This window comes from Morus notabilis, unplaced genomic scaffold, assembly GCF_000414095.1.
Source record: "Morus notabilis unplaced genomic scaffold, ASM41409v2 Scaffold212, whole genome shotgun sequence".
Taxonomy (NCBI): Eukaryota; Viridiplantae; Streptophyta; class Magnoliopsida; order Rosales; family Moraceae; genus Morus; species Morus notabilis.
The window spans coordinates 839,597-853,738 of NW_010361298.1; the positions used below are offsets into that span (position 1 = coordinate 839,597).

General features: G+C 31.6%; 1 protein-coding gene across 1 annotated transcript; it reads right to left on the reverse strand.

The window, feature by feature from the left end:
- Positions 1 to 999: 999 nt before the first annotated feature.
- On the reverse strand, positions 1,000 to 6,366 carry LOC21407463 (proteasome subunit alpha type-5). The gene is made up of 10 exons (XM_024166346.1): positions 6,284 to 6,366; positions 6,096 to 6,133; positions 5,925 to 6,006; positions 5,438 to 5,518; positions 5,222 to 5,335; positions 5,035 to 5,136; positions 2,988 to 3,046; positions 2,413 to 2,515; positions 1,437 to 1,502; positions 1,000 to 1,314 (listed from the first exon to the last, which is right to left on the reverse strand). The coding sequence occupies exons 2-10, from the start codon at positions 6,107 to 6,109 to the stop codon at positions 1,222 to 1,224; spliced, it is 714 nt and encodes a 237-aa protein (XP_024022114.1). The 5' UTR covers positions 6,110 to 6,133; positions 6,284 to 6,366; the 3' UTR covers positions 1,000 to 1,221.
- Between the last annotated feature and the right edge of the window lie 7,776 nt (positions 6,367 to 14,142).

Here is a 14,142-nt window from a genome sequence, read left to right on the forward strand (position 1 = left end):
CTTTTTAATTTTAATTGCCCAAACAATTCAAGATTCTGCATTAAAAAAATCTCTTCAACACCTCTGTCACATCCAAATCCCCAAAAGGCCGAGACCCACCTCCAGAATCACGCCGAGAATGACCCTGGCGACGACGCCGGCAAGGTTCGGGTTCAAACACTTGATGGAGATGAGCATGGTGAACACTCAGAAGGCGGAGAGCAGGGCTCTAAACGTGCCGTTGATCGCGCCGTTCACGATCGCGACGTCGAGGCTCGAGAAGGTCGAGAACGTGGCGATTCGGATCGAGCTAAGTAGTGGATCCGTGGGGTGGAGTGAAGTTCTGATTTTTTTTTCGTTTTTCTTTCTTCTCAAAAAGTCATTTTGTAAATAAAAATTTTTAAATTGTCATTTTATGAATAAAGCTTTTCTATTAGGTTATTTTTACAAAGGCCTCCCTTCTACCCACTCCACCTAATCCCCCAATGCCACTGAGTCGAACTAAGTCAACTAAGAAATACTTTAGCAAAAAGATTCAACCAAGAAATGAAAGACCAAGACCGTGTTTAGAATTGATCCCGTTTTTATTTTTTACATTTTTTAAGAACGAAAAAATAAAAACGATTTTAAAACGGCGTTTGGTGTAATAAAGATAAAAAATAGAAATGAAAATAATTTTTTAGTTTAGTATAAAATGAGAGATAAATGAAAAATGACTTTTAATCGTTTTTCATTTTTTATTTTCATTTTCTCCTCTCCCGAGCAGAAAAAGAAAGAGAAACATTAATAGGTTTTTTTACACTAAAAAATAATCTCTTGATAAAACTACTAAACGCATTTTCAAAAATTATTTATGTTTAAGATTGAAAATGTTTTCACTTTCATTTTCATACAAAAAATAAAATCATTTTGGAACGAGTTCCAAACACGCCCCAAATTTTTTTTTTTTTTCACTATGCCTAAACGAGCTTCAAAGCCTACAAGTGATAAAATTTTGAAGGCATAAAACTACTTTCCAAATGCGAAAAGAAGCTTTTGTTCTTACCGGAAGATATGATTGTCCAACTATCCAAAAAGTTAAAAGCATTTCAGAAATCCACATTCCATCACAAGTTATCAGCTCTTTAAGTTGAACCCGATATGCAATCAGAAACAAATGGAAATCATAACCCCCAGTAGTTTATAAAAGCAAAGCTAAGTATGGCTTTGACATGAAAATTTCTCAATTATGGTAATGTGGACTTATAGGCGACTAATAACAGCTTCCACCTCAGATGGAGTGTACAAATGATATGTTGGAGCCACCTTTGCGATGTCGACATTGTTCGGAGTGACCTGCAACGAGACCAACATAATCAATCTCAGTTTTAACAAAGAAAGAGCTCGATCAATCTGGATACGGTAGTGAAACAAAAGCGAAAAAGGAACTGATGGAGTTGGTGCCAGAGATGATTCACCTTCTCTTCCATAACTTGCTTCAGAATAGAAAGAGCAATAGCCTCAGCTTCCTTCAGAGTTAAATCCTGCAAAAATAAGATATTAATCAATATCATCAGCTACTTTGGCAATTCACTTCAGGAAGCGGGACAAAGTTGAAACTGTGTATCTTGCTTCTGCAGGATATATTCGATCTCGAGACTATATAAACAACAATTCTATCAATGTAAGACATTAGTTGTGCTACTTATCATTGATGAAAAAAGTATGGAGTGTTTCCCTTTCCTCCATTCATATGTTTCCGCTAACCAAATTAGTGTTGCGGTTCTTTTTCTTAAAACTATTTACTTACAACTTTCTTTAGCGAAGGGGGAAAAAAAAAAAGAAAAGTATTTACCTCCATCAAACTCCTTTTTTTCCCATCCTTTTTTTTTTTTTCCCTATTTCGTGTTGGTAAGTTTATAGAAAGACATGTACAACTAAACCAGATAAAAAAAAATAAAAATAAAAAATAAAAAAAAACCACTACTGACCATGGTAGATCACAATAGTCCCGTGTTTCTTTCCCTCTCAAATCACAAAGGACTCTTGACCATGGGAAATATCAAATCAGCACCTTCCAATTTCAAAATTATCACAATAGTACCCAAGACTCAATTTTTAGGTTACATTTACAGTATGAATTGAATAAATTGCATGGCTATCTCAAGTAATACCTTGGGGAGGGATAAATACAAGGGCAATTCAATCAATTCGTATTGTAATTGTGCAGCGAGGCATCATCGACATAAAATTGAACTATGAAAGATATTTTGCATCACCAAAAAAAAACAAAAAAACAAAACAAAACAAACATATAAATATGATAGGTTGCAAATTGATATTGCATTACCAAAAAAATAAATAAATAACCCCAAGTACCAATATGATAATATCCCTTTAACGTAAGAAGAATGCACTGCACAGTATTGACACAGTATTTAGAAACAAAGGTACCTTGTTGTATTGTTCTTGCAGAGAGCTGTCTGCTCCTTCAGACCCTGACCCTATAGCTTTTGCATTGCATTGCCAAAACGTGCCAGATGGATCCGTATGGTATCTGCAGTTACAAGTTTTAGTTTAGAAAAAAGTAAAATTAAAGAGAGAGAGAGTGTGACAAACTCTTAACACTTCAAAAAAGAAAGCACACGCCTTGCAGTTAAGAAATATAAGAACATGTTTTCTTGGTTTTCAATTCTTCCCGTCTTATTCAAGACGAAAAAATTCAAAATGATTGACTTCATGCCTTGTGGGCATAATCCTGGCCTAGATCAGAATGAAAGGCTTAGCCTATGATTTTGATTGAAACTTGAAAAACTTCAAAACTTCAAAATATCCCTCGGCAAATAATGCTTACAACTTAATTTTAAATTGCTTTACAATCAGATTTTAACATATATGGTCATATTCTGCTTCCCATTCCAGATCAATGCAAATGTTCACCGTAAGTAAATTAGTGCTCACAACATGAACGCACTGCTGGAGAAGACAAAAAAAAGAAAAAAAAAATTGTAATACAAACCAACACTTACAAGCTTGGGCCATTCTCATCATGACCAGCAATCAAAAGAGATACTCCAAATGGTCGAGACTGCATGCGAAAGTATGATTGATTAGCAAGTGTATATGAAAGGTTCCAAGATCAAATAATACAGACACCAGATTTTTCTTAAGCATAGAAGAATGGAAATTCATTTAGGATCTTCAAAGAAAGAGCATTTGACCTATGAAGGCTACGAAATATCTGCAAACAGCTCAACAGACGGTAGTGCATAGACATAAGAACTTGATACGGATGCCATTGAAAAAGTACTTATTACAGGGAAAACAAGTAGCATATATATACAAATATGCACAAATTTTGACTAAAACCCAACTACAAAGTTCCAGAACTGAAAACCTGACCATTACGATTGTGCAACTTGATAAAAAATATATATATAAACCCTTGCAGATCCTATGATATAACTGTGAACTAGAAGTACATGTCCTTCGGTCCTTGGTAAGCCTGTGGTTTCCGTCAATAAATCTATGGACTATCGATAAAATAGGTCATGCTGGACGCACCCTGTATTCTCAAATGATAAACTAAGGCATCGTAAAATGAAAGTGTAATTGTATTTTTTTTTTTTTTCTGATAGTGCTATTGAATTAACAAAAATTCAAGAGCCCTTTTCTGTCCTTTTCCAAACCTCTTTGGATTGTCAACCCTTACACAACCTATCGATTACGTCCTTCTATAACCTTGGTAATGGTAGTAACATTTCTTGGAATTTTCATTTGAGAAGGAATCCTAGTGAGAGGGAGTTGGGTGAGGTGGTGGACCTGTTATAATTTTGTGGTGGTAAGCGTCGGTTTGGAGGATAGATGGGTATAGGAGTTGGAGGATTCGAGTCTGCTCTCATGTAAATCCCATTTTAATTCTTTAATTGAGAACCAGTATCTCTCCCTTTCACCTTTACCATTTTGCTTGGAAAATCTCATAGGAAACGAAAATTCAGGTTTTTGGTTGGCTGCTCACCTTTTGTAAATTGAATACTCAAGACTTGTTGCGCAAGAGGAAGCCTTTCCTCTATATTTCCCCGGGATGCTGTGTGTTGTGCAGGTTCAAAAACGAGACATCAAATCATTTACTTCTTCACTGCTCATTTTCCTCGAAGATTGGGTTTAACATTCTTGGGGAGTTTCGTTCTCAATGGGGTCTTCAAAAAGTGTTACTGATCCGATGGGTGAAGAATAGATTTATTGGTTGGGAGGAATAAGAGAACAAAATGGTTATGGAACACAGTAACTGTAGCCACGTTATGGGCTCTGTGGTTGGAAAGAAATAATTGTATATTTAATGAAGTTGAGGAAGATGTTAGAAGTGTCTGGGATCGCATAGTTTACAGGGTTGCTTTGCGGACTTCGCAAGATATAGAATTTGAAGCCTTTTCATTCTCTGATCTCTCAAGGGGATGGGAATCCATATTGTCATAGCTATACTTCCCTTGTAGTAGCTTTTTTTTTCTTGCTGTTCTAATGATTTTCGTTTTTAATTGTTCGTGTGAGGACCTCTTGTCCTCTGGTGTACTTTCTTTTCATTATTACAGAAAGTTCATTTCTTATCAACCAAAAAAAAAAAAAAAAACAAAGAAACAAAAATTATACACCATACAAGAAAAAAAAACCCACAAAAAGAAATGTTTAAGGGCCCGTTCTTTTCATAGGTTTGAACCACAATTCAAACCTTTTTACTACACTATTTTCCGTCACAAGAATTTGAATTTCTATTCAAACCTACGAAGCCTACGAAGAGAGCGGGCCTAAATGATTGTTGAATACCTAAATCAAGTAAACTAGGAACAGAACAGATGTTCTCCAACATGAACACCAATAGAACTTACGCTTAAGCTCAAAGGAGGAATGTGAGCTTACTAGATTGCAACCATACTCAACAATAGACATTAAAAAGGCTTCAAAAAGTTCAGCCATAGTAAGCTAATCTCAATAAGTTGTCTAAATATCATAAACAAACAAACAGGAAAAAAATATATAAAGATAAGGAAAATATAATTGATTACTAGATTAGTTTAATACCATGGATTCTTCATCACCCTCGCCAAATCGTAGGGCCAGATCACAAAGAGCCTGCGTTGTGGACTCTACAGTCATTGGCTCACCATAGGAGAACTTATGATTCTGAAAATACGATTAAAAACTTCAAAAATCAGTACCAGAGGCCATGACTTTGCTACATTCTAATTCATTACAAGAAGAAAATGACCTGAGTTTCGACTCGTGCGTGTTCAACGAGTGTACGAGCATCAGCAATCAATCCACTCATGGCGCATCCTATATGCTCATCGATTTCCATAACTTTCTCCACGCTGCTAGGTTCCTGAAAGTGAACAAAACTAAGATCCTCTCCCTTTGATACTTCAAACATCATCAATAAAATTTGATAAATGCCAAAAGAAAAACAAATTCCAAATGCACATACCAGAAGAGGGGAGGTAATTCGCTTCTCAACTGCGAGCACAACACCTTCTTTTGTTTTCAACCCAATTGCAGTTGAACCAAGCTGTAGTATAATTTCAATAAAACTGTTAAAACCCAGATAAAAGAAACAATTGAAATTGGTGTAAACCAGAAACCAAAAAAACAAAGGAAAAAAAAGAGTAAAAAACACAAAACTAAATTACAAATAGAAAGTGTGAGGATTTTTGTACGTCAAAACTACAACTTGGTATTAGTAACCATCTCTACCAGTACATATTTTTTCTTCCCATTTACAAAATTCCCAGAAAATATTTGTTCTTATCTGACATTGATACATATCAGAACACGCAAAATAAATAATATAAGAACACAAAACATTGAACCTAAATTACGAACTAGAAGTGCATCTACGATAACATATTTGTTCTTTCCGTCTAGAAAATTCCCAGAAAATATTTGCATCTTCAGAAACTGGGATTATCACATACCTTAATGGCTTCAATAGCATACTCGACCTGAAACAGTCGACCTTCAGGAGAAAAAGTGTTGACTCCTCTGTCATACTCGGTCCTTCACAAATGAAAAAAAAAAAAAAAGAACACCAATTTATTATTATTATTATTATTTTGCTAGGGGGAAATCGTATGCAAGAATTAGACCTCGTAAGAAACATTTTTGCTTGATCGGGATTAAAGTCCTGCAGAAAGTAGAGCTAATTAGCATCAGAAGAAGAAAGGTCGATCTGGTGAACAAAAAAAAATTAAAAAAAAAAACAAAGAAGAAGAAATGGGATTGTAAAACTACAATAGGGGATCTCAGTCTAGGGTTTTAGAGAGAAAGGATTTACTTCTTAGAAAAAGGAAATCGCGTTGGTCTAGACTGGACTAGGCTGACAAACAGTACCCAAGAGAAGGAAGAAAGGGATTTGAGTCTTGAGAGTAAATAACCATTTGTTGAGATTTACGTCACGTTTGTAAGAAGATTTATATTTGATTTAAATTATGGTTCATGATTCATAATTCATTATAGTATTTTTTCTCATAAAAAATATACATAAATAAAAAATAATTATAATCTCATAATTTTAATTTATGAACTAAACATCACCTTAGTAAAATTAGAGAAATGACTTTTTTTTCTTTTTTTTAATGACCTTTAGTCTATGATTGATTAATTTGGTTTATAATTGGTTAATTGATATCAAATTATTGACAAAAAAAAATAAAACAAAAAATTCATTTCTTTTTGTAAAAAATAAAAATTTTGACTGTTTACTGAAAATGTGATTAGGAAAAAAAAAAGGTCATTTACCTAATTTCCTATGGAAGATATATGCTTTTTCTTAGTGTTAATTCCATGAAGGAATGGTCTTTTGAGTTTTATCAATGATTTCATTTTGATTCTGAACTTTTAAAATGTCTCTTGATCCCTTAATTTTTATTTTATTTCAGTTTTAGTCTCTTTATTAGTTAGATATTAAAAAATTAAGGTAAAGAGTATGTGTTCTTCACGTGTAAGGTTGTTGGATTGATGAAGTTTGATGTAAGGACCAAAATTGAAAATGAAAAGCATTATGAAATGAAGGCGATGGCCTCATCGAAAGCAGCCTCATGAGTAATGTGAGAGAGAGAGCCAAGGAGTCTGGTTATGCCCATCTTCTTCTTATTCTTTTTTTTTTTTTAAGTAAATATGACAATGTCATTAAAATGCCATCAAAGAATTAGAATACATGATTATATCAAAGCTATAAAAATGGGTATCACTCATAAGAGTAGACATTAAAACCGCATCCCTAATTCAATAATGGGGAGGGCACGTCTTAAAAGTGGCTCTATAACATTTGGCCACAAAAAATCGACTCAAAGTGAGCCAAATATTAATTTTATAATGGACCTTAAACATACACACATACCTTAGACTAGCAGCGGTGGAGAAACCAACTGAGTGAGAAAACATCACAGAGTGAGAGAGATGGGAAAACCACCCTCTAGCTAGAGAAACACACCGGATAATGGGGAAACCACTGCCATTATTACAGCAAAATAAAGAACAAAATACAAAAAATATATATACATAAATCCACAACCTACACAGGAGAGATATGGCTGGAGATGGTGTGAACACCACGAACATGCAACTCCCTCTATGAGTTTTCAGAGTCCACGGCCGGCAAACACCCTCTGAAGATCTTGTAAAACTACGGAGAAACTCATACATTCACTGGCCAGAGTTGACGAAACGTCACCTCCTCTAGTTACACGGAGCTCATCACCTTATAGATCATCTCGCTGCGAGGTCAAGGATAAGATTTTTATGGCCAGAGGTTTGGCGACGCACCGAACCTCCGGCCAGAGAGAAAAGGTTGGCAAAGAAACTTAGAAAGAAAAAGGAGAAACAGTTTTAGAGACAGAGCGCCTTTTTTCTTTTCTTTTTTTTTTTTCGTTCAAATGGTTTACGCACATCCTTCTCACAAGAGGAGACATTATTTTTTAATTACAATTTCATCAACATTGGTTGAATGGATTTCTAAAAACTTACGACTAATTTCCAAACTGATTCAATCTAATTAGTTTTCTAATTTCAAAATCTAATCTAATCTAATCCAATCCAATTAACATTATACTCCAACCAAAATTAGATTGATTGAATCGGTTTAAGTGGTTATTAGTGATCGGTATATGTAAGTTAATGTCATATTCAAAGTACCATTCATAACCATTGCAAGACAGAGTCCTTTTTTCCAACGTGCCGGGAGATAGATAATTTGTTAAATTTTATGTTAGAACTTGTAAACTCAAATGATAATTAGTAAAATTTTAAATTTTATGATGCATCGTTTGAGTTTACAAATTCTAACATAAATTATCGTAAAATTGAAATTTCACAAATTATCGTAACTTTTACAATTATATCGTTCAAATTTACAAGTTTTAATGTAAAATTTTACAAATTATCGTATTTTCTAACACAGTATTAAGAATATTCCTCCGACAGTATAAAAGAATCCTTGCAAGACATGGAATTCCAAAAGAAAATTAACATGTCCTAGTCTAAAAAGTAAGATGTAAGCGGTCTATTTTGTCCTAGGAAAGACTATTAATAAACTAGGTTTATAATATCTCTCTTTTTGGGTCTACTCTTTAAATTTTAATTATTATCTCGTTTGAATTAAAAACTTGAATTAAAAAATAAATTTATGTAAAAAAAATATTACAATAAAAAAATTTAAATTTAAATTTTTGTGAGAAAAAATACTGTATAAAAAACTTTGATGCCCAACATTAGTAGAAGTGGCACCTGCTTTCCCAGTTTAAGAGGCGTGTTAAAGGTTTCTATAGGCGATGGATTGAAAGAATTCTAGTTCTTTGCTTTGTTCTACCCAACACCAAAATTCCGTTTGCATCTCTCGAGTGTGGCACAATTGATCTGGCTAACCAAACAAATCGAGATTAACAATCTCGGATACTTCCTAAATACACGAACTCAGTTGATTCCCAAAATCACAACTCAGTTCACAAACTAAGATCATGTTCATTTTACCGATTCGAGTTTTGTTACAATAAAAAGCTATCTGAAACAGTCACATCAAATTGTTTTATTACAGTAAAAAAATTTTAATATAAAATCACATCCTAACTCAAATTAAAAACTCGAATCAACGAACTAAACGGACCATAATTTACCAACACTCACCCTCCTTCCATATGTCTTCTTCCATTAGTACGATCAAGTATAACACAAACTTATAACGGGGCGGGTCTTTCGAGCAAATGAAGAACAAAACAAGACCGAACACAAAGTAAAGAAAAGGAAGCTACGAGAAGGAGCATCTATTTGATTGTGAATTTTGTGAGCTGGAAATGCAAACGGAGGAGAGAGACATGAAATACAATTTCGAATGCAAAGAGAGAAATTCAACTTAATGCTAAATTAGAATTAGAAATTTAACTTCTGTAAGATGATGATATTTTAAGGGTTAAATTGTGAGAAGTAAGGAATTTCTTGTCTCTCCATTTCGACGATGGAGATAAACTCGTTCTATTTTTAATGAGAATGACATGTAATAATATTTTAAAACTTTAATTAAATTTATTGCGGACATATTTTGATAATCATCCTTAAATATTATTTTTTAGTGTACAACATTTATATATCATATATGAGCTCACATAAATAAATGTAGAATTTTCAATAATATTTATAAAGTATATAATAATACATGCACATAAATAATGAAATTTTTACCTATTAATCAAATAATAATATCTAAAATTTACATCTCATGCTTTAAAGACATCATTCTCAACAGATATCTGTTATGCAGTGAGAGTAGTCAATCGCTATCAGTTCAATTTAAGATTAGATCATTGGGTTGCGGTGAAATGCATTCTCAAATATCTTAAGAAAACGAGAAACTATATGCTAATATATTCTAAAAAAGACATGTCTCTCACTGGATACACAGATTCTGACTTTCAGTTAAATAAGGATAGTCGACGGTCGACAACCGGATTTATGTTCACTCTTAATGGGAGAGTTGTGGTATGAGAAAGTGTAATGCAAAAGTATATTGATGACTCTACCATGCAAGCTGAAAATGTTGCAGCTTGTAAAGCTACAAAAGAAGCAACCTGACACCGTAAGTTTTGACTGATCTGGAAGTCGTTATAGATCAACCAATTAAGCTGTACTATGATAACAGTAGAGAAGTGGCTAATTCAAAAGAACTAAGAATTCACGAGAGTGCAAAGCATATAGAGAGAAAATATTACATAATCAAAGATATAATCATACAGGCGATGTAACGGTTCTGAAGATCGCATCGAAGAATAACCTCGCAGATCTGTTCACGTTCACGAAGACATTGTCACTAAACGTCTTTGACAGACACCTAGAAGGATTAGAGATTAGGGATTAGGGACATGTCACACTTGCTTTAGAAGAAATGTGAGATTGTTAAGAATAATGTCCTTAAAACATGAGATGTAAAACATATATTCATTATTTAATTAATCAAATAGTTTTTTCAAATATATTATTAAATACTTTATGAATATCGTTGAAAATTCTACGATTATCTTTGTAACGTTAAATATTGTAAAACTGTTATATACGAGAGAATAATATTTAAGGATAATAATCGAAATATGTTCGTAATGAACTTAATTAAAGTTACAGAATCTTTAGTCTTCGTTCAGTTATCATATTCGAGTTTTCAATTCTAGTTTGCTACAGTAAAAAGTGCTCATAAAAAAATTATATCTAACTTTTTTTGCTATTGTAAAAAGCTCTCATAAAAAGTCACATCTCAACTCAAATTGAAAACTCAAATCAGAGAACTGAACGAGGCCTTAATTAAAACATTACTAATTCACGACATTTTCATTAAGGATGGAATGATGTTATATGCATCATTAATATAGTGGGATATTGAATGAGTGTATCATGCATAATGAGATTATATAGAAATGGGACACATATATAATTTAATTTTCTAATAACTTCCGTTAAGTATAGAAAATCAAATTTGAGTCTACCGATGGTTATATATAGAATAATCTTAGTCCTGAGTTATTAGCATACTCCTATTTATGGATTTGTGTTTTTTGACTTACTCCGTATGAATTTTGAGATTCTAAATTCTATTCTTTGTATATTGGAAATATGATGAAATATACAGCCATGAATGCTAATGTACGAGATAGAATCCATTCTTTTTTTCTTTGAAGAAGTAGATAAATAATTCTCTTGAGGGTTGATTACGTACTTGAATATGTAACGAGTTCGTATTCATGAATTTATTTTATGAATATATTATTCATTAGAGAATCAATGGTTTTCAAGGATAAAGAAGTAATTAGAGGGTTAACGGATTTTACCTAACTCTAATTATGAATTATTTATGGAGGATTGATCTATATGTAGTGATTATATCAAATGGATACTTCAAGTTCTTCGAAGTAAATTATGTCTATAATTTCGAGAGTTCAATTCCAAGTTTTTAGTTGAGTAATTTTTGAAATTAATAGAATTAATTAATTAATTGAAGAGTTTAATTAATTATTAATTTTATTGTAGTTTATAATTATAGGTCTATGAGTTCCGCATCATCCTTATAATATTTGCGAGACAAGGTGAATTATTGGGATTTAATATCACTTGGAATAAATAATGTGAGTATTTAAATTAAATTAATTTTAGAACACACTGTGGTGAGACCATAGAATGCCACATGTTGTGATACATGGTGAATCCTATTGAGATTCAGTTACTTTCTCTCCATGATATCTGGTTTACTTGTTTGACAAGTTTTTTAATTAAATTCAAAATGAAATGAAATTTGACTTTATTTTGATTTGAATTTGAGTTAAAATTGAAAACTAGATAAAATGAGAAATTTATCTCCTTCTCCTAGCAGAGATATGCGTCAACCATAGGGGAGATTCTCCTGTGGTGTGGCTGACCAGTGTAGATAAGGAGAGAGAGAAATATTGCTTCTAAAATTATTGGCAAACTATATTTTAAATGATATTTAAAATAAAGGGATAACCAATTATCTATTACTTTGACTTTAAGATAAAGCAAAGAATTATCTTAGGATTCTATAAATAAGAGACAATAAAAAATTAGAGAACACAATTTTGCTCTCTATTTTCCTATAGCGGCCGAATTTTAAAGAGAGATAAAAGAGAAGAAAAGTTTTTCTAATTTCCGGTTCTATCACATACGCATTGATAGTGGTGGAAGATAAATTTACGAGTGATCAAGTTTGATAGTTCTATATTAGAGCTCATACTCTAGGTCTTGCAGATTTCAAGAACTATAAGAGGAATATTTAGGTTTTCTAAAAGCTTGGAGCAAGGATTATTCGAGGTTAAAGAATTTAAGTTATCCGCCTAATCGTTCGCTAGAAATATACATTTATAAATTAATATGATCGTAATTAATATATTTTATAGAGTGTTCAAAGGTTTTATAAAATTTTTTGTTATATACGATTCTCACCTATTCACTTCCGCATCCGAAATCGTTTTAGAAACCAACAGTTTATGTGGTCGCTTTATGAAAATCGATGAAACTTAATGACTGCTTGATTTTTGTAATTTACATAAGAATATAGTGGGTTAGCAATTAAGATATTTTTGGTGTAACTCAAAAGGGAGGATCAAATAATTTTAGAATTTTTGACTGTTAACTAAGAGTATAATTTGACTCTGATTAGATAGATGATTCAAAATAGAATAGTTTGGAGAAATCAAATACCCTAGAGTTTGCTATTATTGAATTTCCTTCTATTGATAATTTCTTCCATTTTAGTTTAATTGTTTATTTTTAATTTTTATTAAAATCTTATCTTTTTTTATTTATTCAAATAAAATTAGAGTTAACACAATTTTAGTAGTTAATATCATCAACTCTTATGGGATGATAATCGTACTTTTGAGATTTATTACTTGACAATGATTCTATGGGTTGCGAATTTTTCGCATCAGAGTTAATGCTAGGAGAAATTTTAAATTATCATAAAAAAAATGTAAGCAATGCACGAGCACTTGCAATAGATACAAACACCAATACCACAGAGTGGAATAACACTTTATTTGATGATCATTCATTTTTATTTCTATCTAAAGGATGTGGTGCAGTGATCATAATTTAATGCCGTGTTTGAAATTGAATCTGTTTTTATTTTTCACGTTTTTTAAGAAAGAAAAAATGAAAACGTTTTTAAAACAACGTTTAACGCAATAAAAATAAAAAATAGAAATGAAAATGATTTTTTAGTTTAGTGTAAAATATGAGAGAAATGAAAAAAAAAACTTTTAGTCATTTTTCATTTTTTGTTTTCGTTTTTTTTCTTTTCTCGAGCAGAGAGAGAAAAAGAGACATTAATAGATTTTTTTACACTGAAAATAATCTGTTAATAAAATTACTAAACACATTTTTAAAAATAATTTTTATTTGAGATTAAAAATATTTTTATTCTTATTTTCATATAAAAAATAAAATCATTTTAAAACTAATTCTAAACTCATTTCGCTTAGTTTTGAACTAAAACCCTCCTTACCCAATCATTATCGTATACAAAATGCTGGATTAATTTTAATTTTGATATATAAAAAAAAGTGGTGGCATAAAGTCAAAAAGCAAATAGTTGAAGGACTTTTTTGTCATGCAATCAAAAAAGTATGCTCCCATAATTCTCGGGACCGTTGGCTTTTTGGCACTAACCGAGTAGCAAGTTGAATTCCTCTGCCAAGCTTAAAACATATCCACTGCTATAATTAATGTGACGTTATTTGTTATGATAATTTTTTTGTTAAGTATTATATATAAAAAATTGGTATTTAATTATTATTAATTAAATTATTTATTTTTATGTAATTATTATAATTATTATAATTTTTAATTATTTTACAAATATAATTTTACTTTTATAACTTTTAAAACTTAACGATTATTAATCAAATAAAAAATAAAAATTTAACATTTCAAATAGTATTATAGACTGAAGTAAAAATAAAACTAACATATTATATCATATTTTTTTATGCTAAATATATAATTGACATTAACATTTACATTATAAATGGTCTCATCCGAGACAATCGTATAGTTGGTCAGTCCCACCTCCAAGCCAATATTGGTATTTTGATTAAGGACATGCTTATTTTATGTATTTAAATCTATGTTTTTAATTATGTT

Bases quoted from the DNA above. Each gene is read 5' to 3' on its own strand.
- LOC21407463 (XM_024166346.1), bottom strand. The intron at 5,137-5,221 runs GTCATTTTCTTC...TCGTATTTTCAG, and splicing joins ACGCACGAGTCGAAACTCAG to AATCATAAGTTCTCCTATGG. The intron at 3,047-5,034 runs GTATTAAACTAA...TTTCGCATGCAG, and splicing joins AGGGTGATGAAGAATCCATG to TCTCGACCATTTGGAGTATC.